This window comes from Pseudopodoces humilis, chromosome 3 (assembly GCF_049639895.1).
Source record: "Pseudopodoces humilis isolate 2021_Gansu_Grassland_sample_001 chromosome 3, ASM4963989v1, whole genome shotgun sequence".
NCBI classification, from domain to species: Eukaryota; Metazoa; Chordata; class Aves; order Passeriformes; family Paridae; genus Pseudopodoces; species Pseudopodoces humilis.
The window spans coordinates 9,817,617-9,845,152 of record NC_142202.1 but is presented as its reverse complement, the minus strand read 5'-3'; the positions used below and the strand labels follow the sequence as shown (position 1 = coordinate 9,845,152).

Here is a 27,536-nt window from a genome sequence, read left to right as displayed (position 1 = left end):
ATTATAGTAGCAAGGTTGAAGGTTTTACTACGAGAACTTTCGACCATTTCTATTAAAGCATTTCTATGGGAACTGGACGTCTGTTTGCTCAAAGTAATTATCAGTTTAAGCAGTGGGGAAAAAAGGGAAAAGACAATATGAAGTCAATGAAGATGAATAATTGAAAACATTTCTACTTCAATGTGAATTTAGCAAACTCTGTCATTTTAAACTGCCCGTCGCAAATGGTGGCACGGGGGCTTTAGCTTTCAACACTTTTAGCTCATACACAGCCTCAGAGCTTAATCCTATTTTTGTCCAGAGTGTAGCTTTTATAACAGTATTATTCTGAAATCTTCAAATTAATCACAGCCCATATTGTAGCTTCCCAGAGCTGCAGTCAGCCTGGGTAACTATATGTGACAGGTGTTACAGGTAATCCTGGCTTAAAAGGCACAACAGGTAGGAATCAAACTTGAACACAGTTGCTTTTTTAAACATAGGGATGCTTCCCAAAACTGCTGCCCAGCAGTATTTTGTTGGATAAAACAAAACTGCATGGTAGTCACCTATAAAATGTTATTTAAATACTTAGAGTCAGTTATCCTTTTAACCAATTGCTGCTTGATTCTTTATTTATTTTGCAGGGAGGAAAGACAGACTCCTTTTCTAGAAATGGAAGTAAAATTGCAAGGGAATATTTCTGCCAGCAGGTTTTCCCATAGTGTATTTCAAACATTAATAATAAGCAAACGTAGAAAAAACAAACAAACAAAGAACAAAACAAATACACAGTTTTGTTCCATGAAATCCTAATAGGACATTATTTACTTCACAAGGTTGTAAGATAAGCAACAAAACCTGTAACACTTGGGAAGGGACTTAACAGGGAAAAATAGTGAGGGACTGAGCAAATCATAAATACTGAAATATTCTGACTTGTTTGCTTTTTCTAAAACTAAAGTTGCTGCTGCAACTGGAGAACAGGGGATGAACAAACAAACAAACAAAAAAGCTTTAAAAATAAGAAGTGAAAACCACCAAAATTGCAAAAAATTATATAAATTCCAGGAAGGGACAGTGGATTTCAAATCCGTTTTCATCCAGAGGCCAGATGTGCCAGGGAGAATGAGTGCCAGCACAATTCCCAGCAAAGCCAGGGGAAAGTGAACCTGGAAGTTTGGGACCACGTCTGGGGGGAAGCAAACAGCCTTGAAATCCTCTGCCTTGTGTCTCTCTCTCCTTTTCTGTCTGGATTGCTGCCGTGGCCCTTTTCAGGACGGTGTTGTCATGCTGAGATCTCATTGCTTGTGAGGGGCTTTATTTGTGGGGCAAAAAGCTCTGGTTTGGGGAGGCTCTGACTCGCAGAGTGGCAGAGCAGTGTGTTTTAAATGGGTTAAAGTGAAGGAGTTTTGACCAAAAGGAACAGAAGGGAAAGCAGTAGTGAAAATCGAGAGACTGCTCCAAGAGGTAGCCCCTAAAAGGCTGCTACCGAAATTAAAGCAGCTTTGTGGCAGGAAAAAATGGCTTGGATTACCATTAATTTTGGTTGCTAACTCCACTTCTAATCTGTGTACACCTGAGAACGGTGGAGGGGAAAGGACACGTTTAAAAAAATAAAATAAATATATAAATGAAAAGAAGGAGAACCAGGAAAAGAATGAGAAAAATAAAAAACTCTCGGGAAGTTTGGGCAGTGCCCTGCCAGGCCGGTGTTCCGGGAAGGGCTCTGGTGCCACCGCTCCGGCCCCGCCGCTGCCCGCAGGACGCGGCCGTGCGGGCTCGCTGCTCGCAGCGCCTGCACACACGCGTGCCCTGGCTTTTCCTGCGTGCTGCTTTTCCTGAGGCTCGCCCGTGGGCCCGGCTGCCCAGGCAGACGGCGAGGAGGGCGCGATAAAAGCGGTCACACATTCCTGCCTTTCTGCCGCTCTTCCAACCTTCATTGCATGATGATGCATCTAATTTTTAATTTGTAAATACAAGGCTGAATTCCCTCTAGCACCACTTGCTTTCATAAAGCTTCTGAGCAGTTTGCTGTCTTGAATAAATTTGGCTTTGGAGGGGGGTCAGGGGGATTTGAACCACCGCATTCTTGCGGGGTTTGTGAAGATTCACATGGTAACCGGTGGGGAGCATTGTTCGGCTTATCTGAATAAGCACCAGCCATGTGAGTTTTAACATGATCGCCCAGGGCAATGGAGAGCTCGGGTGGGTGGGGGAGAGAGCCAAAAGGACTGCACCCTCTCTCCCCTTCGCCTTCGGGAAGCGCGGCCGGGGAGGAGGAGGACACCGCCGGGCCGGTGGCGATGGCTTCTCCCGGTGGTTGGTTGGATTTTTTTTTTGGAGCTGGTGTCCTCTTTCCCTCCCGCTCCTCAATTGTCCTGCTATCTCCCTCATAATCTACTGCTCCTGCTTTTCATTGTTTACCTTCTTAATGAGGGAGGCGGGGAAGGCTGGGGCTTGACTGACAGCGACAAGCCCTCACGGTCTGGCTGGAGAGCCGGAGGCTGCGGGCGGCCCCGGGGGGCTGCGCCGGGCCGGGCTCCGGCCGGAGGAATCCCTTTGGGAATAGCGAGGCTGCCCGCCCGCCGCCGCCTGCCAGCGCCGGGGCTGGAGGGGCCCCGCGATATTCTGTAGCAAGTGTATTTTTACTTCAAAGTGGGAAATGCTAATTAAGCGATACCTGCCTTTAAAGTTAGTGCGCAGCATATGGCGCGCTGTGTGAGATTCCTCCGGCCGCTGAGAGCGGGCGAGGAGCGCGCAGAGAGGAGCCGGGCTGCGGGAGCGGGCATTCCTCCGGGAGGGCAAAGCCGGCCGTGCCCGCCAGCAGGCACAGACGTGGGGGAAAACAAAACAAATTTTACACTAAAAAAAGAAAGGAAAGGAAAGAAACCCCCACCCAAACGACCCCAAAATCTCTGCTGCGCTCCCCCAAGCCAAGGGAGGCGAAACGCTGCCGGGCTGTGCTTGTCTCCGAGGTAGCTTCGCCGGGGAGAGGCCGGGCCGGGCTGTGCCAGGCTGGGTTGGGCTGTACCGGGCCGGGCCGGGCTGTGTCAGGCTGGATTGGGCCGGACCGGACTGTGCCAGGCTGGGTTGGACTGCACCGGGCCAGGCTGTGCCAGGCTGCGTTGGGCCGGGCTGTACCGGGCTGTACCGGGCTGTACCGGGCCGCAGCGGGCGCGGGTTCCGGCCGGGCTGGCTGTGCCGGGCGCTGGCGGCCGCCGCTCTCACCGCCGCTCTTGTTGTGCTTCTCCCGCAGACTGGCAGAAGACCGAGGCTCAGAAGAGGCGAGAGCAGCTCTTGCTGGACGAACTCGTTATTCTCGTTAACAAACGGGACGCGCTGGTCAGGGACCTGGACGCCCAGGAGAAGCAGTGAGTCGGGCAGAGGGGGGGTCCCCGCCGAGGCGCCACGGTCCCCGCGGAAAGTTTGGTTCAAGTCCGCGGGCGCCGTGGCCGTGGGGAACTCGGCGCGGCCGCGGAGGCGAGCGGGGCCGGCGCGCATCCCGCACAGCCCCTCACTCACCGCGCTTCCCGCCGCCTCTTTCCGCAGGGCCGAGGAAGAGGACGAGCATTTGGAGAGGACCCTCGAGCAAAACAAAGGCAAGATGGCCAAGAAGGAAGAGAAATGCGTTCTCCAGTGAGCGGCCTTCCCGTGGCGGCAGCGAAATCGCAGCGCGACTTTCTTATGTTCTTAAAATGCCGACATGAGACTGGGAAAAAAAAAAAAAAAAAAAGAAAGAAAAAAAGAGAAAAAGATGTTTTGAAAAAAAAATTAAACTTTTTTCCATTTTCTTAGGCCAGATCTAGGCTGCGCCGGGCCCCACTCCGTTGTTTTTTGTTTTCCATTCAAGCGAACTCGCGTTGTCCCATGATTTCCGTGTGGGCTCAGCTCTCCTGCCGAAAGCGTTGGAAATGGAATCGCCGAGACCCCTGGCGTGCGGGCGATGCCGGAGATGGGCGGAAGGAGGAGAAGAAATAGTCTGTCCTGGTTTCTGTAGCTGGAGGAGGGCTGAGTTTTGAAATAAAAATGTTTTTGTCGTAATAGGATTAGAGAGGGGGATATAGGAAAAAAAAAAAAATCATTGGGAACGGTTTCATCTAGTCCTGCCATATGTAATACTTAATAAGCTACCTACATTTTATAGTTGGGTCAGATCCACCCCAGTTATTATTAAAAATGTGCTGTATTTACCAGTGGTTTATTACATCAGTTTTACATTTCCCCGGGAGTAGAGCCGAGCTGCTCTGGTTTACTCGGGGGGCTTCTCCCCCAGAGCTGGCACAAAACCCTGGGAGCGGCTGCGAGCGGAGTGGGGCAGCCCGGGACAGAGAGCGGCCCGGCCCGGGACAGCGCGACTCTTCCCACCCGCGTTCCCCCACGGGCCGGACCGGACCGCGCCGCCCGCTCCGCGTTATTTATTGCGCCCGGCCGCGTTCCCCACCGCACCCCGCCCCGTCCGTGTGCCCCCAAGCGTGTCCTGCGCTCGCATCGTCCCTTCGTGGAGCTCGTCTCGTTTATTTATTACAACACCGAGTCATATATAAAATTTTCAATAAAACCCGAATCTTTCTTACCGTAACTGCCGCTTTCCTCTTTACCTGGGAAACTCCCTTCACCCCTCCCGCCTTCAGAGGGCCGGGGAGGGGGCTCGGGGGGCGGGAAGGGACCGATCCCGGCGCGGGGGGCAGCGGGGCTCCGCGTCCCGGGCCGCCCCGCTCGCCGCCGCTTCGCCAACGCAACGAAACCCACCGGGCGGAAAAGTTTTTCGTTTGATTTTAATAAAACGCAACTCGGGGAGGGGGAGGTAAAACTTTTCCCCGCGGGGCCGATGCCGCCCGCCAGCGGCGTGGGGGATGCGCGCAAGGAACGCGGCCGCGGAGCGCGGAGCGGGCGGGAGGAGCCCGAACCCTGCGGGGTCGCGGCTGCCGCTCCGGGAGGGATCGCGACAGCGCCCGCGGCTCCTGGTGCTGCCCGCGGCCCGCTCCGCGCTGCGCCCTGCCGCTCTCGCCAAAAAAAGTCCCCCGTGGAGCAGGGAAGCGCCCGGTTTTGTGCGAGCGGCCGCCGGTGCCGCAGGATGCACCGGCCTGGGAAACCGGAGGCTGCCCCGGGGCGCGCAGGTGGATTTGGCCCTCCTGCTAAGTTTGGGAAGATGCGCGGAACACCCCGGCGCCGAGGGGGCTGGGGCAGCGGGCTCCGCCGTGCTCTTCTGCCCTCCCGTAAAAACACAGGAGCTGGGAACGGCAGGAAACACACTCCGAGGGCTCCGCGGCTGCGGAGGGGAGAGGCAGCAAAGCCCGCGGCGCTGCCTGCCCGGCCGGGCACCAGGAGCTGCTGAGCCCCGAAGCGCGGGGCTGCCCTTGGGGCGAGGGGGGCCGCGGACGGGCATCCTCTCCTCCTGGGTGTGCCGGTGTTTGCCTAGCGTTTAAAGCGAAAAAAGTAACTCAGCCTTTGGGCTGAGGGAAAAGTTAAGTGTGTGTTCCCCGTCCTTCGCCCCCAGCCCGGCAAGCCGGCCGCAGGAGGCCCCCGCCCCGCAGCCGGACAGAACTGCCCCTGCCCTTCTCCGGGGCCGGGGTCGCGCAGCCCGGTCCCCCCTGACCACCCGCAGCTCCCGCCCTGCCGCCGACCTTACCTGGGCACAGCGGGGAGGGCGCCGGCTCCGTTCGGCGGAGGGAATGGGGGATCGGAGTGGCCGGGACCGTCACCTCGGGGGGGTGGCGAGCCCCGCGCCCGCCCTGCCCGCAGCCCCCGGCCGAGCCTGCGGGGAGGCGTCCGCAATTGGGGATTGGGTAACCGCGGGAGTTGCGGGAGGCTTAGGGGGGGCATGGATACTCCCTGGTGTGGGGGGCGGGGGGGGGAAAGAGCCTCGGGGGGGCTGCTGCCCGCCAGGAACGGGGCTGCCCCGGCGGGGCGAAGTGATGGGAAGGCGGCGGGGGCGGGGGGAGCGCAGCCCGAGCCAGGAACTGCCCCGGCACGACCGGGGCAAAACTGGGGAGAGGGCCTGGAAGGGGGGAGAACTGCCCCCGCAAACTCTTCCTCCTCCCTCCTCCTGCCTTAGCTTTTTTTTTTTTTTTTTTTTTTTTTTGGTCTGTGAATGGGCCGCGGCGCCTTTCTTACGGGGAGAAGTGCCCCGTGTCTCTGACTTTTGCGGGAGAGCGGAGGAGCTCGCTAACCTCCTCTCTCTACTCATCGGCTCCCTCCCGGCCGGCTTAGACGTTTCCCTCCTCGAGCAGGAAAAAGATTTGAAAAGAATGGAAAAAAACTCCAACAACAACAAAATAAAATGGGGGGAAAGTCTTCCCCCCGGGAGACCGCGCTCCGATCGGGGCCGGCGGGCAGCGCCTTTGAACATTAGCTCGCTTTCAGCTCCACTGCAATTAGAGGGAGTTGATTTGGGGAGACCAACAAAAGCCGCGCTCCGGAGCCTCTTTAGAGGTCCGGGGCCGCTCCGCCGTCTGCGCGGCCGCCGCGCCCCGACCCCGCCGCCCCGAGCGAGGAGTGGAGCCCCGCGGAGCGGCGCGCAGGGCCCGGTGTCACCGAGCCCCTCTCCCCGCCGCTCCCGTGCGGGCCCCGCCCGCTCGCCCCCCGCCGTTCGTAGCAGCCCCTAAATTCGGGGCACACGGGGAAAGGTGCGGTCGCTGTAGTTTTATTGGGATTTTAAAGCACAAAGTTCGGGAGAGCCCGCGGGCATCGGGATGGGGGGGGCGCGACACCGCCTCCCCTCCTCTGGAGCTCCCTCCGTGCCGGCGGAGGCGGCGGCCGAAACTTTTCCTGCGGTCTCCCCGGGCGGCAGGGACGCGCAGGGCGGCGCGGAGCGGCGTGGGGGGCATCCCGAGGGAGGGAGCAGAGCTGCGCGGGCCCCCCCCGCCCCTTCCGCACTCCTCCAACAATTCCCACCACCCGCCCTCTCCGCGGAGGTTGCGCGGGGCCCCGCACGCCCGCCCCCCGCACCCCTGGCTCCGCCGGCCGGCGCTCCGCGGTGCCGGGGTCGGTGCGCGGGGGAGCGCGGAGCGGCGCGGGGCGGTGCGGAGGAGCCGTCGCCCCGCGCTGCCATTGCCCGGGCGGCTGTCAGTCAGGCGGGGAGCGGCCGGGGATTGGCGCCGGGCTGGTTACGCAGTTGCTTTGCGCGCACATACAAGGGTAGGGCCGGGGGTAGGTGATCAATCCTCATCAGGGCCGCGGCTCCATCGCCCCGACAGCGCGGGCCGCCGGCAAGGTAACGCGGGGCACCCCGACAAGTCGGGGGTGCTCGGCTCGGCTTCGGGCAGCGCCCCCCCGGCCCCCCTCCCCAGCCCGCCTCTCACCTGCCTGCCCCCCTCGCTCCCTCCCCCCGCCGCGCCCCCTCCGCGCCCCCCGCCCGCTCCGCCCCGCGCTGCCCCGCGCAGCCCCCGCCGCGGCCGTCGGGCGGGCGCTCAGTCGCTCCGCAGGTGGCCGCGCAGGTGAGGCGGGCGGGGGCGGGGGGCACCGCGCCCACCGACGGGGCGGGCGGCGGCGCCGGGACGGAGCGTAGCGGGCCCGCGGCGCCGTGGGCAGGGGTGGTGAGCACGGCCGGGTCTGGGCCGCTTCGGGATTTTTTTCTTCTTCCCTCTCTTCTCCACTTTTATTTCCCCCCTCTTCCCCGCTCTCTCCTCCCGGGACGAGCCCGCTCCGCCGCGTCCCTGACAAAGTTATGCAACGCCGGGTCCCGGCGCTGCCACCCGACCTGCTCCCGGCCCCGGCCTAGGGGGACACCGCGAACCCCGCCCGGCACCCCCCGCTCCGCGGTGCCCCGCTCCCCCGGCTGGGGGGGGAGTTCTCTCAGCCTCGGCAGCGGGGGCTGCCCCCGGGGCTCGACGGGGCCGCCCGGGGTCTCTCCGGTCCTTCCTCTCCTCCGCCTTATTTTGCTCCCCAGCCCTGGCGCTGCCGGGTCTCTCGTGTCGTGTCCCCCCCGCCGGCCCTGCCGGAGCCCCCCGGGCGGGCCCCGCCGCCGTCCCGTCCCGGCTGCCCGCGCTGTCGCCCGCTCGGCTGCCGGCGCGCTCTTTTTTCCTTTTCCCCTTTTTAACTCTTATCCATTTCTAATTAAAACGTCCCCGTCTGCTCGCTTTTAAATTAATTATACTTCCCTCCTCTGATACCTCCTTTTGATTCCTAATCCAATTATCTTTTTAAATAATTGCTTTATCTCTCCCGATCGCCGGGCACTGTTGCCGCTCGGCACTTGCGCGCGACTCGCCTTCGTTTAAAATAAAATAATAATAAAATTAACAATCGGAAGCCGCCCTGGCGGAGCCCCCGCGCCGGGTGGGCGCAGCCCCGCGGGAGCCCCCGGCAGCACTCGGGCGGCGAAACCTCACCCGCTTCTCTCCGCTCTCTCCCCAGGCGCTCCGGCCTCGCCTCTACGCGGGGAAGAAATCCGCCTGTTTCTCGATCCTCGTTGTTATTTTGATTTTTTTTTCCTTCGTTTTTATTTTTCTCTCACTTCACCTGCGATCTCTCGAGGACTTCGTGGCGGTGACGGCGGGACGGAACGAAAAAAATTCCTTTCACACCGACTTTGTGCTCCGTTTTTTAATAGTCGTTGGCTTAGAAATATTTTTTTGCCTCTCGTTTGGGTATTTTTTCGGGGGCTCTTTTTGTCAGTGTTTTTTTTTTTTTTTTCCCTTTCATTTCCCCCTTCCCTACACCACACTTTCGATTTGATTTTTTTTTTTTTCCTGCGGGACTTTGGAGGAAAACTGCCCGGCTTCTAGCATGATGTCTTACCTCAAACAGCCTCCTTACGGCATGAATGGGCTGGGGCTCACGGGCCCCGCCATGGACCTGCTGCATCCCTCCGTGGGGTATCCGGGTGAGTGCCGCGCACCGTGGGCCCCCCAGTCCCCCATCCTCCCGCAAGCAGAGGGGGAAAACTTCCCTCCCTTGCGGGTTTGGAGGAGCTGGTGGGGCCGTGGGGTTTAGGGTGGGTTGTGGGCTGGTTGTTTGCCTGCACTCCTGCCTGGGGACATTGGGGTCTAGCTGAATTTCCGCCTGTTTCACCCCTGGGGTGTCTTCGTTATCCCAGGGATATTTAAGGATAAAGAACTTTCAAATTGAACAAAAAACCAAAAAGTAATTAATTTCGACACAACGAAATCTCCCCGTAGTTCCCGCTGGAGCCAGGCCTGACCCTTCTCCAGCCCTGTGCCCCTCGCCCTGCCCGCAGCGGGACGGGGTACGGTTGCGTGGGTGTGCGGGGACACTGCTGCTCTTCGGGGTGCGCCTCAGGCCCCTGGCCCGGGGTCCCCGGGGCTCCCCCCGTGCCGGGGAGTGCGGGAGGTGCGTGGGGGCCCAGCGTGACCGGCGCTCATCCCGCAGCCACCCCGCGGAAGCAGCGGCGGGAGCGCACCACCTTCACCCGTTCGCAGCTGGACGTGCTGGAGGCACTCTTTGCCAAGACACGCTACCCTGACATCTTCATGCGGGAGGAGGTCGCCCTGAAGATCAACCTGCCCGAATCCCGAGTCCAGGTACCCGACCTGCGTGGGGGAATCCTGCACCGCTGTGGGATGGGGGATGCAGAACCACCCCAGCTCAGCGGGTGCTGTGCAGACCGGCTGCTCCAACCACACTTATCCCCGTTTCCTCGGGACACGGATGCGTGGGGGTTCCCATCTGCTTGTCTGTCCCACTGTGGGGACATTTGGCCAAAGAGGAAGCATTTATCTTTTATTTTTTATTCTCTTGTGTTACTTTTATTTTTATTAATATTTTTCCGTCACCCTCCACCTGCTCCAGGGCACAGCAGCCCTACCACCTGGTAGGTGCTTCCCAGAGATATTCCCTTTGGGCAAGGGTCAATGGATACCCTGGGGGTTGGGATATGCAGGCAGCATCCGACGCAGAATTTGTCCCCCAAATCCATATTTTGTCACTGTGCCAGGGTTATGCACGAGCTGGGACGCTGCAGCCTTTGACCCTGGCCATCCTTGCTTTTGGCAGGCTGCGGGGCGGCCGGGTTGCCGGGCAGGGCTGGGATGATATTTGGGGGTGTGAGGAGTGCGCAGTGTTGGTGTTGGTGAGCACTAGGAGAACCGGTGCCAGGGTGAGGGTGGCTGGGTGCTCGCAGGCTGAAGAGCCCCTTCCTGGGGCTGTCTGGGGCCCTGCTCACCCCGCCACGCTCCTTGCTCCCCTGCACCCCGTTTTCTCCCCGCAGGTCTGGTTCAAGAACCGCCGCGCCAAGTGCCGGCAGCAGCAGCAGAGCGGCAGCGGGGCCAAGAGCCGCCCGGCCAAGAAGAAATCGTCGCCCGCTCGGGAGAGCTCGGGTTCGGAGAGCAGCGGGCAGTTCACGCCGCCGGCAGCGGCCTCCAGCTCCGCCTCGTCTTCCTCCTCCAGCTCGGCCTCCTCAGCCCCGGTGGGCGCCCCGGCCTCTCTCAGCACCCCGGCATCGTCCATCTGGAGCCCGGCTTCCATCTCTCCCGGCGCGGCTCCCGCGGGGGTGACGGTGCCCGAGCCGCTCCCGCCGGCCGCCGCCTCCTGCATGCAGCGGGCCGGCCCCGCCGCCTCGGCCGCCTCCGCCTCCTACCCCGTGTCCTACAGCCAGGGCGGGGGATACGGCCAGGGCTACCCCGCGCCGCCCTCCTCGTCCTACTTCGGGGGCGTGGATTGCAGCTCCTACCTGGCGCCCATGCACTCCCACCACCACCCCCACCAGCTCAGCCCCATGGGGCCCTCCTCGGTGCCGGGCCACCACCATCACCACCCGCTGAGCCAGAGCTCGGGCCACCACCACCATCACCACCACCACCACCACCACCAAGGTTACGGCGGCACGGGGCTGCCCTTCAACTCCTCCGACTGCCTGGACTACAAGGAGCCCGCCGCTGCCGCCGCTGCCTCCTGGAAGCTCAACTTCAACTCCCCCGACTGCCTTGACTACAAGGACCAGGCGTCCTGGCGCTTCCAGGTCTTGTGAGGGACCGGTCACCGTCCCCCCCAAGCTGCCACTGACCCCCGACCCGGGGACTCCCCACCGCCTCCTCCTGGGCAGGACTCTGGCTGCTCCTCCTCCTCCTCTTCCTCCCTCTTCGTTAGCAGTGGCGATGCCCTGGGGAGGTCCTGCCGCCCCCATCTCTACTGACTGATATTTATTTGCTTCCTGCACCACTCCACCAGGTTTATTATAATTATTATTTTTTTAAACGCAACAGAAGAGGAGTTTAAAAAAAAAATGAAATAAAAAAAAGGAAAATTAAAAAGCCTAGCGTGTCCCCTGCTGCCCCCCGGGCAGAGGCGCAGGCTGGCTCCTGCCCTGCCAGTGCCCCCCCAGCTTTGTGCGGGGACCCTCAGCCCCTGCGGGTGCGGAAGCCCCGGCTCGCCAGTCCTGTACAGCCTCTTGCCGCGGGGAGCGGCGGGACTGATGTAAATACTCGGTCCGTTCCAGTGACCACGATTATTTTTAGTTGATGCTGTTGGGTTGGCATTTATCTAGAGTCTAACATGGGACAGAACGTAAAAAAAAAAAAAATAAAAGAAAAAAAAAAGAAAAAGAAAAAAAGAAAAAGAAAAAAAAACTTTTTAAATTTCAATTTTCTTCCCTAAAAAAAAATGAATATTTCCCAGTCTCATGTCCTCCGTCCATCCTCGAGGGCTCTGCACAAGCTTGGCTGTGCCGTCCTGGGGCTGAGGGTGAGAGGGGAGGCAGCAGCCATGAGAGGTGCCCAGAAGGGAGGCAAAGAGGGGGGGAAAGGCTGTCCAGCTGATCCGAAACCTGCAGACCAAAAAAACCCAAAACTTTTGAAAAAAAAAAAATAAAAGGAAAGAAAAAAAAAGCTGGAAAAAAAAAGTTTTGGTTTATTTTTTGGGGGGAGGGTTGCAGGGATAAACAGCTCTGGTTTGGGGCTGGGGAGGGGGGCACGCACGGCTTTCTGGAGTGTGTTTTTTGGTTTGGTTTTCGTTTTGGTTGTTCCGAGCCCCCTGTGTCGGTCGGTGCGTTGTGGCGGGTCGGGGCTGCAGCCCCGCGTTCCTGCTTCCCCCGCCTGGGCTGGCGCTTCCCGGCAGAGGGGACAGGGACAGCGTACGTGTCACTTTTGATGCCGTAACCCCTTCAACTGTAAGGCAACCCCCCTCCTTTCTTCCCGCCCACCCCAATAAAATCTAAACTAATAAATGTAGTGTTGTCGTGTCCTCCTTCCTCCCTCCCGCCTCATCTTCCTCATAAAACTTCCCCGGTGGGAGTGAGGGGGTCCCAGCAGGATGGGGATGCGTGTGATGAGTTTGCGAGTGCTCTGGAGGGAGGACCCATTGTCGCTTCTGTAGGTGCGGGCTGGGGACTCGTTCTTACGTTAATTGACTCTTAATTGGTTACGGATTTATTGGTGCCCCGTGGTGCCGATGGGGCTCACGGGACGGGCAAGCGCTGCCCGGAATTACGATTTTCCCCCAAGGTCGGTGGCGCAGCCCCCAAACTCGGGACCCACGGGCGGGCCTGGGTGAGAGGGCCGCTCGGACATCCAGCCGGACCTCTGTCCCTCTGTCCCTCTGTCCCTCTGTCCCTCTGTCCCTCTGTCCCTCTGTCCCTCTGTCCCTCTGCGAGGGTTCGGCACCTGCGCTTCCAGCCCCGACTCCCGGCTGTACCGTGGTCAGCTGCTGCCGGCTGCGGTCCAGCCAAGGAAGGCAGGGAGAAGAATTTTTTTCCCGTGACAATTTTCCCCTATTTTTATCTCCCCCCAGACCTTCCCTTCAGTTGTTGGAGGCTGCCTGTTGGTGCTGGGGCTGTTCCTACTCGCACAGGACCGGGAACGTGTGGACCCGCGGGCCACGGCTCCCCTGCTTGGGGCATTGATGCGATTCTCGAGGAGCATCCCCAAATCCCCACCCTCCTCCCCGTGGTCCTGCAGTAATGCCCACCGCATCTGGAAGCTCCGGGTGTGTCCCCACCGCTGGTGTCCCCAGGCAGCCTCGGGCAGTGGGGACCGCTGTGGGGTGAGGGATGCCAGTGCTCCCTGCGCCTGCTTTGGGGAGGGTTTCACATCCCCCCTCCCGCACCGCCTGCCCCCGCATCCTGCTGGAGAGCCAGCGGGGCTGGTGCTGCGGTGCTGCGGCGGGAGAAGAGTGGGATCAGCCCCAGGATTCACCCGCGCCAGCCCCCGTGCAGCTTTCCAGGGTGGTGGCCGTGGCAGAGCCCCGAGGCGGAGATGGCCTCCCGCACCCTTCGGCGCAACAGGAGATGTGGGAGGGGACGAGTGACTGAGTCAATGTTAGGGGATTTTTCTTTTAGGTGGTTCTTTTCCTTGTCGTCTCCTTCTGTGGATATATACAGATAATATGTAAGTATTTAAAAAAAAAAAATGTATCTATACCTCTACTATAAAATAATTGTTTTCTTCTGCAATCACCAAAGTGTGGCTGTACAGGCAGTTTGAGCGAGGGCCACCTGTGCTGGCTTCGGGTGCATCAGCCTATGCATCCCCAAGCCCTTCCTTTAAAGAGGAAAAAGTTAACACAGCGCTCCTGGGGCTGGGGAAAAAAAATAAATCTGTGCTGGGCACAAAATGAACCAGAGTTGCCCTCCCAGATTTAGTAAGCACATGAGAGATAAGATCCAGCAGGTTTATAACACACAATCCCTCTGACACACACCTTTTGTCTTCTTCAAACAAAAATGATGCACACTTCATCCTCCTTATAAACTGTGTTCCACTATAACTCAGAAAATCAGTGATGCTGAGACACAGCCAAGAGGGGAGCCTGAATTTTGTTTTTGGTGACATGGTCCTAAACTTCTTCATCCAGTGCCCCACAGTAGGGCTGGGCCAGGGCTCTGCTTTGGGGTGTTCCAAGGGATCCCCTCACTTTCCCCCCCACCCCGATTTAGGCACCAGAAACACCAGGTGCCACTGCTCAGTGGTTTATCCAGCAACTCCCACGCTGCAGTCTGGGCGTTTTCCTGTCCCACTCACACAGACTCAGACCATGGTGTTGAAGCTGGCTGCTGAGCACAGGTGGCTTTGGAGGCACAGAGGACACCTGGTCCACATCACACCAAATCACGGCTGTGTCCTCAATTCTTGGCTCCAATTCAATTTTTGTTTCAATTTTTTTTTCCAGTCACTGCCAGCAGGGCAGATAAGATTTGACTCCCGCCTGTCGGTGAGTGAGCACGGGCTGGGAAGGGTCATGCCTGGGTTTGGGGGAGCCCAGCACCCTCCCTGTTTTACAAACTTCTCCCACTGTGGGCTACCTGAAGGCTGGCACAGGCATTGCCACCCCGAGCACGAGTCATGGCAGGTAAGGTGGCACGGTGCCTGGTGCCCGGCTCCAGGGGCAGGCGCCAGCAGGATTGCCAAGCTTTTTAGGGCAACCCGGTTCTGAGAGAGCTGCCTACTTGGCTCGTGCCTCACCTCTCCAGCAAGAAGGCTGCTGGGTGTATGGCTACCATGATTTTTTTATTTTTTATTTTTGTTTTTATAAATGAAAATCGCTTGATGATGGAGCACGGAGCTGCCGGGGGCTGCGGCTGCAGTGCCGAGGGCTGGGTCACCCCCGGCAGCAGCACCCGCCCCTCCCGAGTGCCAGAAGCTGCCTCTGCCTGCTCCAAACCTGGGGCTTTCCTGCCAGGAACTGCAGGGTTTGGGGTGAGCAGGAGGGGAGACAGAGGGGAGATCATTCCCCAGCTTGGGCTGCCCTTACCTTTTATGCTGGTGCTTTCACAGACCTGGAATAATCCATGACCTATTTGCTCCGCCCTGAGTCGTGTCCCTGCTCTGCTGTAGAACCCCTGAGTGTGGCAGGGAGCTGGGACAGGTGGTGATGGGAACACCTTTAGTGGGCAGAGGCTGGACAAGTTTGCTGCCAGCTGGGGTGGCCAACTCCTCTTTTGGGTGCAGGAGGTGCTTTGGGAGCCCAAACCATTACGGCCGAGCATGACTTAAATTATTGAAGAATTATGGCTAAAAATCCTGTTGTAAGTTTCAGAAGTTGTGCCCACTAACACGACTTATTACAGTTATTTTGTAGGCAGCCTTCCTGGCAGGGAGCAGAGAAAACAGGTGATTACAGCTGAATAAGGAACCACTGGTTTGTGGTTTTCCCTGCGCTGACCTCCGTGTTAGCCAGTCGCTGCTAATTCATACACTTTGAGCAGCAATTAATGCACATAAAATCCCATGTTGGTTCCAAACCTGGTTTTGATTTTGTCAGTGAAAAGTCTGCAGGTGAACCTCCCATCTGAGGAAGCTGCTGTACTGGAGAGCTCTCCTTTCATGTCGAACTGCCACTGCTGAGCACAAAATGCTGTGGGGAAGGAGGAGGGTGAAAATGGTCACAGGGTTGAAGCCTAAAGGGAAACATCTGCCTATTTCCACTTAAATCCCTATTCAACACTTTTTAATTTATTTTTTTTTCCTGGACAGACAGGACTTTTCCAAGAAAACCATGTGGGGATATTTTTTTATGAAAAACTACAATTTTAGGAAACAGCATTCTGGACCTTATGTACATTTCTAGTATCACTTCCTGTATATTTTTAAGCTGAAATCCTCTTAGCATGCAAAGTAAATAGATTATGATATACTGAAGGATTAAGAATCACTGTCTGGTGTCAGATTAATCCCTCATATAGACCATCACTTGTACTGACAGAAATATGGCTGCAATTCAGCAAAATAGCTGTATGGCAAGGCAATGTGTCGCAGCCTCTTAGGCAGAACAAGCCCCCCATCACCGCGGTCCAGCGCCGTGCCCTGCCTTTTCCAGAAATTCAATTTCAATCCGTGGGACATTAAAGGCATGCTCCTCTGCAAGCTCAGCCCTCACTGCCTCGGCTCTGCGTGGGGAGGCGAGGCAGCAGCTGCTCTCTTTATTTGTTTCTCCATGTTGAGCGTACAAAACCCTACGGGCTGCAAACCCTTGTCTCCCTTCAAACCTCAAACCAAAGTGTCTCTTTCGAATACAAGTGTGGAAAGGTGTAGGTTGGGATGGAGTGCCGAAACAGTGCAGCCAAAATCACCCATCAGGCAGCAGAATTGTGACTCATAAGGGGAAAATGGACCGTAAATATTTTATTTGTGTAAAAGAAGAATTTCTGTTAATGAAACACTTCTAATGGCTTGTGGGTTTTGGGGTTTTTTACATTTCATTCTCAGTCCATTGTACAGATTTGTTCACCGCATAAAACCAAATTCAAGAAGCTCTCCGGCTTTGCGTCTCGACCACCCAGTGCTCCCCAGAAGGCTCAAGATTAACCCACATATGTGCCTATGACAGAGCTCAAAATATCTGTGTCTGTACACTCTGCGCTCCATCAGGTGGTGGGAGGAGGACCCACGATGATGCTCGCTCCTCTTCACTGCCAGAAAAAAAATAGAGAGGGCTGGCACAGGTTCCCTTCTCAGTGCATTTTCTCTTTGTGGTTAGAGGAGGCAGATTAAAATCTGGACTCCAATGGAATGATGCTTAAGAGGCTCTGCATCTTTTTTTCAAGGCAAAATAATGGTTATTCAACTAAGATGATATATCTAGATATGAAAATTGAGAGCATTCTTTGAAAAATGCTGCTAACTGTGAAAGGCTGCTCTTTCACAGAGGTATCCTGAGTGAAGATCTTATCTGCTGGTATCTCAATAGGACGGTTTTCAGAGCCTTAAGTGGAAATTCAAATCTGCTTCCAAGTGAAGATTGTAAAAACATATAATGCATAGAGAATTACAGACTTTCTCCTGAAAAGCTTATGGATTCATCCAAGACACCCCACCAAATTTTTCAGCATTGAGTTGGTACAGTAAATGGGGATCGGCGATTACTCGCTATTTTTGACGTCTTTGATGAAAATGTCACCAAGTTGCCCTCCACAAGCAAACACAGGGCACTTTGTGCATGGACATATCAATATGAACTCAGAAATAATTTGGAGGTCTAAGAACAGGATATTTTCTAAGCCTGGTGTTTTGTCATCTGCCGGTGGTCAGATCCAAGGCTGGCTGGAAGTTCGCCGAAGGACTTCCCGTGAACTTCACCACCTTGGTGAGGTTTCCTCTTCTCTGCTTTGGCAGCTCAGTCACACCAGCCCAAAGTGCACAATTTGGAGAGACCCGCTGTCTCCAGTCTCCTGAGGGGGAAAGACAGGCAGGATCAGGCAGGCTGCAGGGAGAGGCACAGGGGGATGGAAACACAGGTATCAAAATACCACCCGACCCAGGGAGAAGAGACAATTGTAGACACTGTCCCACTTTGGCCTGGGAATGAAGGATATAGCCCCAAATGGTGAAGACTGGCTTATCATTCAAGGTAAGGCATTTCTCATCTGTTTTTAAGCCACTTCACACCCCCCTTCCCCTGCTGTTCTTGGGAAAACCAGGGGCTGCAGCTCCAGGGACCGTGCATTGCATGGTGTCCCCTGGGATGTGAGGGGTTGGCAGCTGTGGCTCCACCTGCCTTTGAGACTCACCTGGTGCTTGGAAGCTTATTGGCAAAAGAGAAACTTTAGGTTTTTGTTACCTTTAATTAGGCTGGGTTAATGCCAGCCTGTGGCCAGCCAGGTTTTAAAGTGGGGATGGCATTTTGCATTCCTCACACAATGCAAATGCACGATTTAAGCACAAATCCTTGTCCTGCATTCTGTGCCTGTGCAGGGTGGAAGCCTGAGCCCTCTGGTTTTGCAAAGGACATGGTGATGGGGAGAATGTATGCCACCAGCAGAGGTTATTTCATAACCTGGGCTAGCGTGCCTGCGAAATGCATGAAATGCTTTGCCTTGGAAAGCGATGTAGTCTAGTGAGTCATTGCTTTCTTTTGAATTACAGATGAGTAGCCAGCTCTTCATGATGCAAAGAAAAAAACTAGGTGTGGAGCTGGAAACAAAGGGAAACGTGTGTTTGTCCTGTCTCAGAGGGCAAAACACACTGGCTGGCGTGGGAAGAGGGGGTGAGCTTGGCCCCAGAAGATGGCTGTCAGGGCTGTGTCAAGGCTGTGGGAGCACTGGTGAGGATGGACAGGGCTCATGTCAGTGACTCCCTGGCTCCTTGACTTCAGGAAAGATGAAAAAAAAAAGAAAATCTCCTAACTCTTGAAGCTTCACAAGGAACCTTTACCAGAGCAGCAGCTCCATCTCATGGCATGTGCACTTCACCACAGAGATAGAGATCTCCCTCTAAAACTGCATTCCCTCCACGACTTCCCTACCTCAGCTTGGAGGGAACAGCAAAACAGCAACAGCTCCAAACAAGCTGTGTATGGACACTGAGCTTCCAGCCCATGGCTTGGCTCTTCCCTTGCAGGGAGATGGTGAGAGGTAGCCCTGACAAAATACAACTCCTTGAAAATCCCCAGAGGTGTTTTGAAGATGATATGAAGGTGTCCCTGATGTCCCACCTGAACCAGTGCTTGCATCCCAGACCCCACTAGGTTATTCCAGTGTGGAAATGTGAAGCACAGCCTCACCACTGAGACTTCTGCTTAGTAAGGCACCTCTCTCTTCAAGGAGGTTATGAGGTGCCTTCCTTGGTAGCAGCCCTCATGGTGGGGCTGTGTGTATGTGTCTTGGGTTTTGGGTGGCTTCAAGATTTCTGTGGGCTCTCCTTGCTCTCTGAATGACACTTGCTGCAGGCTTCAAAAAATACGATTTTTTTTTTCAGTGAAGCCCTGAGGAGCATCAGTGGCTGAAGGTAAGGAAGGGATGGCTCATTTGTCCCTAGAGCTGTGTCAGGGCCTTATGCAGAGGGGTTTCTGCTGGTGGTTGCTCTGGGGGTTAAGAGAGTAGGTGGGCATGTGAATGCAGTCTGGAAAAAGACCCCACACCATGTCTGGCCAAGTAAGAGTTCAAGGTTGTTTGGGTAGGTCCTCATTCCTCAAGGTGCAGGGTCCAGAGTGCATCAGGTAGGTATCTGAGCTGCATTTGTGATTTGTAATTTGTGCCTCTGTCTGGGGAGACGTGAACAAGAACCCAGCCCTGCAGACCTACCTACTTGGTTTTTTAAAAAATACTTTTTAAAAAATCCTATTTGCAAACCTCTCTGGTCACACTAAAGCTGACCTGGCGGTGTCGTGTGGGAAGCCTGTGATGTGGCATGAAGCTTGTAGAGGTATTTAATGTTAATCAAAGGCTGAAGAGTGGTAATGACTGGAATCCTCCTCTGATATCTGCATCTTTTCAGCTGTAGCACCCCGGCAATAAAACATGCTGTAACAATTTGATGAGAGTTGATTTTCATTGTGCAGGAAGAGGGCTGTCCAGGAACAGGGGCAGCCAGCACTGCAGCGCTGCTCCCTATGATAATGAGCTGCTAGTCCTCCAGAGAAGGAAAACATGAATATCCTGACAGGAGAGCATCTACTTGTGCCCTGGAGAGTTCAGATCGTGGGGCTTTTCATGGTAATGATGTGGTCCTGCTCCGGCAGGCGAAGGGAGGAGAGGTATGGGAAGGCACACCCTGTAATTGAAAAGCCACTAAGTCATCTCGGACCTGCAGGGATAGCAGGATGGAGGCAGTGGTTTGCTCTGTCTCCACAGGTCTGAGGCAGAACAGAGGATCCTTCTACTCTCCTGGAGTGGGAAATACAGAGAAACCTCTTCCCCGCGCTGCTGTATTGCTCCCAGGAGGCTACGCTTTTTCTCCTGGGATTATTCTCAAGGGCATGATGAAGGTGGGAAAGGACAAGAGTGGGAGAGAGGAGAATAAATGAAGGAGCCCCAGGAAATTATTTTAAACACCTTTTTTATTCAGATGAAGACTGCCTGGTTCCAGGCCGCAGGAATGACTAAGTGGAAGGGCATGCCTGTTGCTAGGATCCATAGGTACCATTCCTTTTCCCTGGGAATGCCTTGTTTCCCTTGAACAGCATAATACAAAACCATTCTGGCTGACAGGTACTCAGCTGAGTGATAATACATTAAAATTATCACCTGGTAGCCATGAGGAGCCATTGGCTTCAGTATCTTGAATTGTCTGGTGGAAGATCAGTCTCTGGTCCAGGAACGAGAGAGCAGCTGAGATTTACATTTTCCAAAGGGTCTTGTTTGTACCAAGGTAGGAGACCAAGGTGTTTGGAGCCTTGATTTCACTGATCCAAGTCTGGGTGCTGCTACATGGAAACTCTGAACCAACCTACACAGTTGCTCAAGATTACCAAATCCCAGAAGAACACAGACCAGGAGGGACCTCTGGGACCACCCTGCTCAGAGCAGCAGGGCTGGGCTGGGTCTCAAGCAGCACGGTCCTCCAGGCCACCCTAATCTCACCTCCAGGATGGAACATGAACACCACATCCTGGCTGTTCCAAATATTGTGGATGGGATTCTCACTCCTCATTTGTTTCAACCATGTCACCTGAGGAGCCATACCCACGCAAGCCATGCACAGGGCAAGGAAAGCCACAGCTTATCCTCATCCCTCCACCATCTGTCTTCATCCCCACCTTTGTGCTCAGTGGTGGGATGCTCTGGCCAGCCCAAAAACAGTCTGGCAAAGCCACATAGACTGCATTTGTCCTACTGCCAGCTGAGAACACCTCAGCAGCTCTTGCCCACCGTCACCCTCACACCATGGAGCTACAGGCAGGACACGGGTGACCCGTGCTGGTGCTGGAGGGACACAGGTGACCCCCATGGTAGCACAGCCTTGCCTCTGAGACACTTCTAATGCTTTCCTCCAGAAAACAAATCTTGTTCAACAGCTTGAGCACTGCTTGGCTGTGTGACAACCAGTTGCTCTGGCAGGTCACTGGGAACAGTTTGTTGCACGATTTCTACAGTTTCAGGGAGGAGAAGCTTCCTCATAGCTGAGAGCAGCAGCGAGTGAGGAGTTCACATGCTGTGATGCACCTACAGAGGACAGGCCCTTGTCAGATCCATCTCTGCTAAGGCCTCAGTGGCCATTTGCGCTGGGAATAGGTCATCTCTGGCTCCAGCTTTCCCCCAACAAACTGGCAAAGGAGGGCAAAGCAAATCCTCCAGCTCACAGCTGCAAGGATCTTCCTGCAGAATTGCCTGTGCAAGAAGGGCCGGGTTTTGGGTGTGCTCCCCTTGGGTGGCACCAAGCCCAGTATTGTGTGAGCTCCCGCTGAAGCAACATGCGGGAAGTGGTGTCAGGGGGACGCCAGCCTGGGGAAGCAGGGGGATGAAAGTGGGACCGCAGGAATGGGTTGTCCACCATGCAGCAGGCTGGGGGTGGTGTCCAGGGGAAGAGCTGCTGATGGTGGGTTTGGGCTGGATTTGGGATGGGTTGAACAAAAGCCACAGGTCAGGCCAGCTAGAAGGATCTGCTCTGATTTGCTGTGTGCTGGTTCCTGTGCTGGTACTCAGCTGCTGCAGGACTTTTGAATTTCCACAAGCCATTAAAAGTCAGGACAAAATGTTGATGGAAAGGTTTTCTCAGAAGCATAAAGTTAGTGTTACATGGATGCTGCTCTTCTCCAAAAACCTTGGTGAGCATTACAGGCTCCCCTTACCCTGCCAGCCATCTTCCTCTGCCACCCACAGCTGCTGCCTCCCTTCTCTGGGTCCAGAGCAGCACAGATGGAAGTGCCCCATTTTCCTGTGCACAAGCAGTTCTGTGATGTGTGCTGAAATCCAAACACCTACTCCCAGGTCACAGAGGTCACACTTTGACCCACCAGCTTTTAGACATGGTGACCACTCAGTTGAGATAACTTTTTGGAACCAAAGAACACTTTAACCACTCCCTTGGGTAAGTCCTCAACGATGTGATGGCAAAGCTCTCTCTGTGCATCACTCTCCTTACACAGTCTGAGTGTTTGGGCTTGTGGATTTCATTGTTATAGTCCAGAGAGTTCACATTAACTTCTCAGTTTATTAATTCAGCTTCTTATGTGAAGGAAAGGAGATCTTCCACAGGGCTTGGGGAAGGAACAGTTAACTGCTGGCTAACCCAGCTGCAAACCCAGGGATCCCACCAATGTCTCCAGACCACCACTGCTGCTGTGCTTTACTTCACTCTGTGTTCTGAGGCCACCAAAATCATCCAAAGGCCAATGAAGAGGTCCTGTGGGATGAGGATTTCCCTCTGGTGTGACCCTGACGTGGTGAACCCTGGCACCTGGTGCCCATCCTCCACCCAGTGCAAATGCACAGGGGCCTGCAGGAAGCTGCAGAGGTGGGGCCGCTGTGTGTTCTTCCTCAGTGCTTCAGGACTGGTAGAACAGCTCTTAGAGCACAATTTTACTTGGCACAGGCTGGTTTTGTAATGAAAGAAATAAATAAGTGCCATCCTGCTCTGCTGGGAGGTTGAAGTGTTCCCTTTCTTTTTTTTTTTTTTTTAATGATCTGTTTGCACTGAGGCCAAACACTGAATACTTTGGCCTCAAAAATAGAAGTTTAAACAGGAATTGTAATTGGGAGGAGGATAAAACACAGGCACTCTTGTGCCTTCATCCTTGCTGCCATGAGATTTATAATTTGTTGTATTTTACTTTAGTTTTTCCTTCAAAGTAGAGCTGAGGAAGCGCGTTTGTGCTGCGTGCTGCTGACTCATCAGCTCTGGAGAGAGGCTCGCCCTATATCTGCACTCTGTCTGCACCCCACTGACTCCCAGCCACCCAGGATCCCAAACCAGGCCAGGAGGGAATGTCCCCATGGCAGATGAAGGACAGGAGGGGCAGGGTAGGTTTTCCTGCCCACATGGAAGTCTCCTCCTCTCCCCTCAGTGAGTTTCCTGCAGGCTGGAGGTGGGAGCCAGTGTGGGAGAGGGGACAGGGGCCTGGAGGCCGGCAGTGTGGGAAGGGATGGACCACCTCTACTGGCAGCACCTTGCAGTTAAATCCGAGTTATAATGAAACCATGGGGTAGCATCTCACTCCTTTTCTCAGCAATCTTCCTCTTGGAAGTGCCAATCTGAGTGCTGGTTAGCTCATGTAAGATAAACGTGGATGGAGGATGAGACTTTCATGTGCTGTGCTCAGTACAAAGCAGCAGGTGAAGCTCTACTCTAGCAGAACCGTATGGGAGCATTTCTACCAATTCCAGCAAGAGCCCTGCAGGCAGACAGCTTGCAGGGACAGGCTTGGGGAGTTTCAGGAAGCTTCAAACTAGAGTAAATAATAATAAGCAGAAATAAAATAATAAATCAGAAATGGGTTACCTGCTCTGAAGGAACGGCTCTCATATTTCCTTAAAAAAAAAACCAAACAACAAAAACACCCACTATGTTATTTACAGTCCATTTAACTCACTGAAAAACCCAAACAAACAGAGGTATTAGGTAACTTCCACTTTTTTGATAAAACAAAGCGATTTCATATCATGTTATTCAATGGATGAATTAAAATACTTAATATATTGCTTATACAAGTCTATATACGTAGGATATGTATATTCCCTCAAACACCACAACAAGTTAAAGCAACCATGATTTTTGTGGATGAGGCAGTGTGGAGATGCAAGGCCACCAGCAGATCAGGGATCCCATGTACTCCCAGCTCGGTGGAGAGCTGCAGCAGGACTGGGATGGGCAGTCTGGGACAGTCCTGGCTGCAGGACACCTCTCCCTGCAGTGGGGGAGCCCTGGGGTGGTGGGGCTCAGCACGGGCTGCCTGCCTGAGTGCTCACCTCCTGTCTTGGGAGAGCTGTGTGCTGCCAGGTTGCTGCAGGAGCTGCTTCAGGCTGAGGCTTCCTGTTACAGCTTGAGCCCAGTTAACAGCTGCCAACATCAAAAAGAAGTCCTGCAGCAGGCAGTGTCCTTCTGCCCCTTGCTTGGTGCTGTCTGTGGTGCCTTCTGATCCCCACACAGGGCACATTGTGGTGCCCTGGATGGTTCATGGGATGGACAAAAGCCCGCGGGAAAGAAAATTTTTTAACAGCTTTTTTGGGTTGGGTTAATGTGCCGTCAGCTCCCTGCACCGTCCTGAGAGTGTGGGAAGCAGGACTATCCCACTGTGGTGGTGGCAAGCTGCTGGTTCAGCTTTAGTGCAAGGTGGAAGTGTATCCATAACTGGCTTGTTTGAAATGATCCCTTTCAGCTGTGGCTATAGGAACCACCCGGCCTCCCCGTGTCTGGAGACTGGCTCCGTTCCTACCTGCCTGTCAGTACAGCCATGGGACACCCGGACAGGGCAGGAGACAAAAATCCTTGTCTCGCCCCTTGTGCAAACACTCTGATCTATCCCTGCCTGGCTGCCTTCACGGGACAGCTCTTTAATCATGAGCTTCTTGTGCTAGACTGCTCCTCTGCTGGACTGCTGCACTCCCTGGGCTCTGATGTGATGGCAATGCCAAGTGCTGCCAAAGCAAGGCAGCCGCCTTCGCTTCCTCCAGAGCCCCGCAGGAACCGCGTGCGCTGCTGCTTCCCCAGCCATGGAAGCGGGGAGGCTCTGCTGCTGCTGGCTCCTGCACAGAGCAACAGAGCCACAACAGCTGGGAGTAACAAACCCTGCTTGTTTGTGTTAAATCAGGGATACTGCTGCAAGATAAGGAGATTCAGGTGATTGGTTGACTTATTCTGCTTTCCATGAGCTAGTATCTGAGTCCTCCTGCCTTTCCCTGCTAGGAACGCACAAACCAAGCTCGCGCTGCAATGCCTTATTTTTTCTCCTGGACCCAAATAAATTTTCAATATATAAATTACCAATATCTCTAGCTTCATCCCCCTGTGCATATTTAAAAGAGACTTGTTCACTTACCTTCCTGGCTGCTGGAAAAGGTTTTCTTGATCAGGGAGGTGGTGTGGCAATCCGCTCCAGGCACAGTGTCCTCTGCCTGTCTGCGGCTGGTGGGTCTTGGAAAACAAAACAGAAGTGATTGAAAGGGAGGGAGAAATGACTGAGAGCTGGGGAGACACTGCAGAGCAGAGCAAAGCTCTTCTGTTTGTTTTCTATCTTTTCAAGTATACAGCAGCCTGTGTAATTTCCTGGCTACAAACTGCAGCTCCTTTCTATCATATGCCAGTAGTTTTGTTGACTGAGTGTCACTAGGATCGCTCATTTGGCCATGCAGTCCCTCCAGCACTGTCCTGTCATTCAAAGATGAGGTATAAAGCTGGTGGTTTTTTGAGTAATTACAGTTTTGTTAAGCAGGACAGGCTGGGGATGTGCAACACACATAGCAGGCACCAGGCACTGCTGGCAGCCCTGCACGGAGGAATTTGGGCAGATGCCAGGAGAGGAGGGTATCAGACCCAAAATACAGCACTGATTTTCTGAAATTTTTGTCCCTACACCACTTTCATCACTGAAATCCAAGTTGTGAAGGAGGTGCAGGGAGGAAAGCATCAGCTATGTGCTATGGAAAAGGCAGATGGATTTTTTTTGTTCTGTTTTTTGTTTGTTTTGGCTTGGTTTTTTTGGGTTGTTTTTTTTTGTAGGTTTTTTTTTGGGTTTTGCTAGTTTTAGTTTCTTCAGTCATCATTAATCTCTGCTTACACAGGCATGTGGAAATGCAATCCATTCCCAGTGCTGTTGAACTGGAAACCTGGAAACCTGGGGGCCACATTGTGCCATCTTGGCTTGCTGACTCACCGCTCGTCCTGCCATCCACAACCTGCCAAGTGCTTGGTGAAGTCCAAGGGAGCATTGCTTTCATCAAGAATGAGTCAAGTAGAGAAAATAAACTAAACATCCAATGCCAGGCCAACTGGGAACTCTTTTGGGAGGATTCTCATTGTTTGGGTAGCTTTTCCTCCTCTGTGGATGCAGTCAAGTCTAACCCAAGTAGTGTTTTACTCAAGGGTGGCTTTCAGGTACGACAGCGGTGTAACTCTGAGAATAAAAATGCTTTTGTGCAGCACCCAATTTCTTCACTGCCACAGTGCAAAACCTTACTCAGCTTTGATAATACAAATAATACATTCCAGGCATAAAAAGCCCTTTATTACTGCTAAGAACATAAATAATTAAAGAAAAAGCTGAGATTTTCCCTGTGCCTTTGTTTTCCCACTACCAGCCGGAAGACAGCTATGCAAGCAGCTGGGCACATGTAAAGCAACTAAAATCACCTCTCCTCATCAGCTTTCTCGAGACAGTTTTAAGCTGCAGTAATGCAACTCTCCCATCACACTAAGCTTTATTGGTTCAGTATAAGAAACTAAGAAACTTCATTGGAGACCAGATTATGCTGGTTGCAAAAGCAGGGGGATTCTTCTGCTCTTCGACCCCATTATCTCCTCCGTAGTGTCTTGATCAGCTTTCTTACACACAGCCTCGGATTCTGCCGAGACCTGCAAATTGCTTTTTTGGCTGCCAAATTGCCATAACCCTTCTATTTTTATATTTTAAAAGAGCTTAAAACCCTCCATCCTCTTTGGATGTGTCTTTAAAATTGACCAGTACTGGAGGATTTCATGTATATCCAAAGGCTTAGAAGAAGATGTTACCTCTACTGAGCTTCTAGTTTTACAGTCAACAGACATGAAAAGCCCAGCAGGGATAAAAGGAACTTAACCAGTTCAGTCTAATGCATATAAATCTACCTAAGAGCTCAAGGCACTGGAAGTACTCAATGTACTACATTTATCTGAGTGTAAGATACAGAAATGGGTCTTCAGCACACATGCCACATGTCCCATTTTGATGCCAAGTTAATATGAATTAAGAGACTGAGATGAATAAACAAGGTCAGTCTGGGCTGGGCCAAGTTGAATCAATGTAAAATAATTGTCAGTATTTTCTGTCAGCAATGCTGGTTTATCTTGGCTCAGGAGTCTCGGTGCTATAGATTATAAAATGTTTTCAGTGGAACAGTTGGCAGACATTTTATTGATTTTTCTTTGTTTTGTGAATGCTGGAAAAATTTCCATTAAGCATACACGCCGTTCATGTGATGAAGCCAAATTGCTTTTTCAAACTTTTCTTTCTTCAAGTGTGCTAATGCATTAATACATTAGCAACCTAATTTAATCAAGAGGACCTTTGTCTGGAATCAAGAGGCCATGGAGCACACCTTGATGCATCTTGAGCACTTATGGGCTAAGAAGAGTTAATTTTGTATTTTCAAGGTGCAGTATGCACACTGACTGATTAATTTGCCCCTCTGAATTTGGTAATGTATTATCTCAGTTTTATAGATGTAGAAATTGAGAGTGCAACTTTGCACAAAGCCATCTATATCTGCCTGCTGTTGCATTCTCAAGGCACATGAAGCTCCTGGGCTGAGCAGTGGTGAAGAATGAGAAGGAAGAGAAGGAAGAGAGGGAAAGAGAGGGAAGGCTGCAGCAACCAGGCAGGAACAGCACTGGATCCAGCTGAGCTGCTGGGTCCCACTTCTGACATGAATTTCCTCTGCTACATTGCCACATCCCTGCATCACACCTATTAATAGAGTTAATTTGGAACTGAAAACTGCTCAGGCAGATAGAGCAGCTGTTAGGATTACACCTGGACCTGGCAGACGTTATTCCTCAATCTATCTTCCTGCTATTTTAAGATTTGATTTGCTTCCTGGTTAAAAAGGACTTTTGAAAAAGGTGGAAGCCATAGCAGTGATGAATTCTTACCTGAATTGCACAGAACAGTCAAGTAGGAGTAAGAAATCAATTTAATGTTGTTTTTTATGTGACACAGAAAAGGGGATGCTGTGGGATAGCTATAATTCCCTCCCTCTATGCTGATCTAATAATCGACATACAGGTCTGAAAGATGCTGTTAGAACTTCCTAAGTT

General features: G+C 53.7%; 3 protein-coding genes across 18 annotated transcripts in view; 2 read left to right on the top strand and 1 right to left on the bottom strand.

The window, feature by feature from the left end:
- Window positions 1-4,561, top strand: part of EHBP1 (EH domain binding protein 1) — a 206,078-nt gene extending 201,517 nt beyond the window's left edge. For all 14 annotated transcript variants that reach the window (XM_088053031.1, XM_088053030.1, XM_088053025.1 and 11 more), the window contains 2 exons: window positions 3,239-3,353; window positions 3,532-4,561. In XM_088053031.1, coding sequence (XP_087909157.1) covers window positions 3,239-3,353; window positions 3,532-3,622 — 206 coding nt within the window. In that variant the 3' untranslated portion in view covers window positions 3,623-4,561. The remainder of the gene's footprint in view (window positions 1-3,238; window positions 3,354-3,531) is intronic.
- Window positions 4,562-7,087: 2,526 nt separating this feature from the next.
- On the top strand, window positions 7,088-11,501 carry OTX1 (orthodenticle homeobox 1). 2 transcript variants are annotated; one of them, XM_005525394.2, is made up of 4 exons: window positions 7,088-7,195; window positions 8,338-8,806; window positions 9,313-9,464; window positions 10,151-11,501. In XM_005525394.2, exons 2-4 carry the CDS (start codon window positions 8,710-8,712, stop codon window positions 10,907-10,909), a joined length of 1,008 nt encoding a protein of 335 aa, XP_005525451.2. In that variant the 5' UTR covers window positions 7,088-7,195; window positions 8,338-8,709; the 3' UTR covers window positions 10,910-11,501. The 2 variants fall into 2 exon arrangements, with proteins under 2 accessions (XP_005525451.2, XP_087909275.1); XM_088053149.1 differs by lacking the exon at window positions 7,088-7,195 and adding an exon at window positions 7,442-7,517.
- A 4,552-nt stretch (window positions 11,502-16,053) lies between these two features.
- WDPCP (WD repeat containing planar cell polarity effector) overlaps window positions 16,054-27,536 on the bottom strand; it is a 145,357-nt gene continuing 133,874 nt past the window's right edge. For both annotated transcript variants that reach the window (XM_088053196.1, XM_088053195.1), the window contains 3 exons: window positions 24,565-24,659; window positions 23,028-23,056; window positions 16,054-17,041 (listed from right to left, as the gene is read on the bottom strand). In XM_088053196.1, the coding sequence (XP_087909322.1) occupies window positions 16,991-17,041; window positions 23,028-23,056; window positions 24,565-24,659 (175 nt within the window). In that variant the 3' untranslated portion in view covers window positions 16,054-16,990. The remainder of the gene's footprint in view (window positions 17,042-23,027; window positions 23,057-24,564; window positions 24,660-27,536) is intronic.

Bases quoted from the DNA above. Each gene is read 5' to 3' on its own strand.
- OTX1 (XM_005525394.2), top strand. From the start codon at position 8,710: ATGATGTCTTACCTCAAACAGCCTCCTTACGGCATGAATGGGCTGGGG. The intron at 8,807-9,312 runs GTGAGTGCCGCG...CTCATCCCGCAG, and splicing joins TCCCTCCGTGGGGTATCCGG to CCACCCCGCGGAAGCAGCGG. The intron at 9,465-10,150 runs GTACCCGACCTG...TTCTCCCCGCAG, and splicing joins TGCCCGAATCCCGAGTCCAG to GTCTGGTTCAAGAACCGCCG.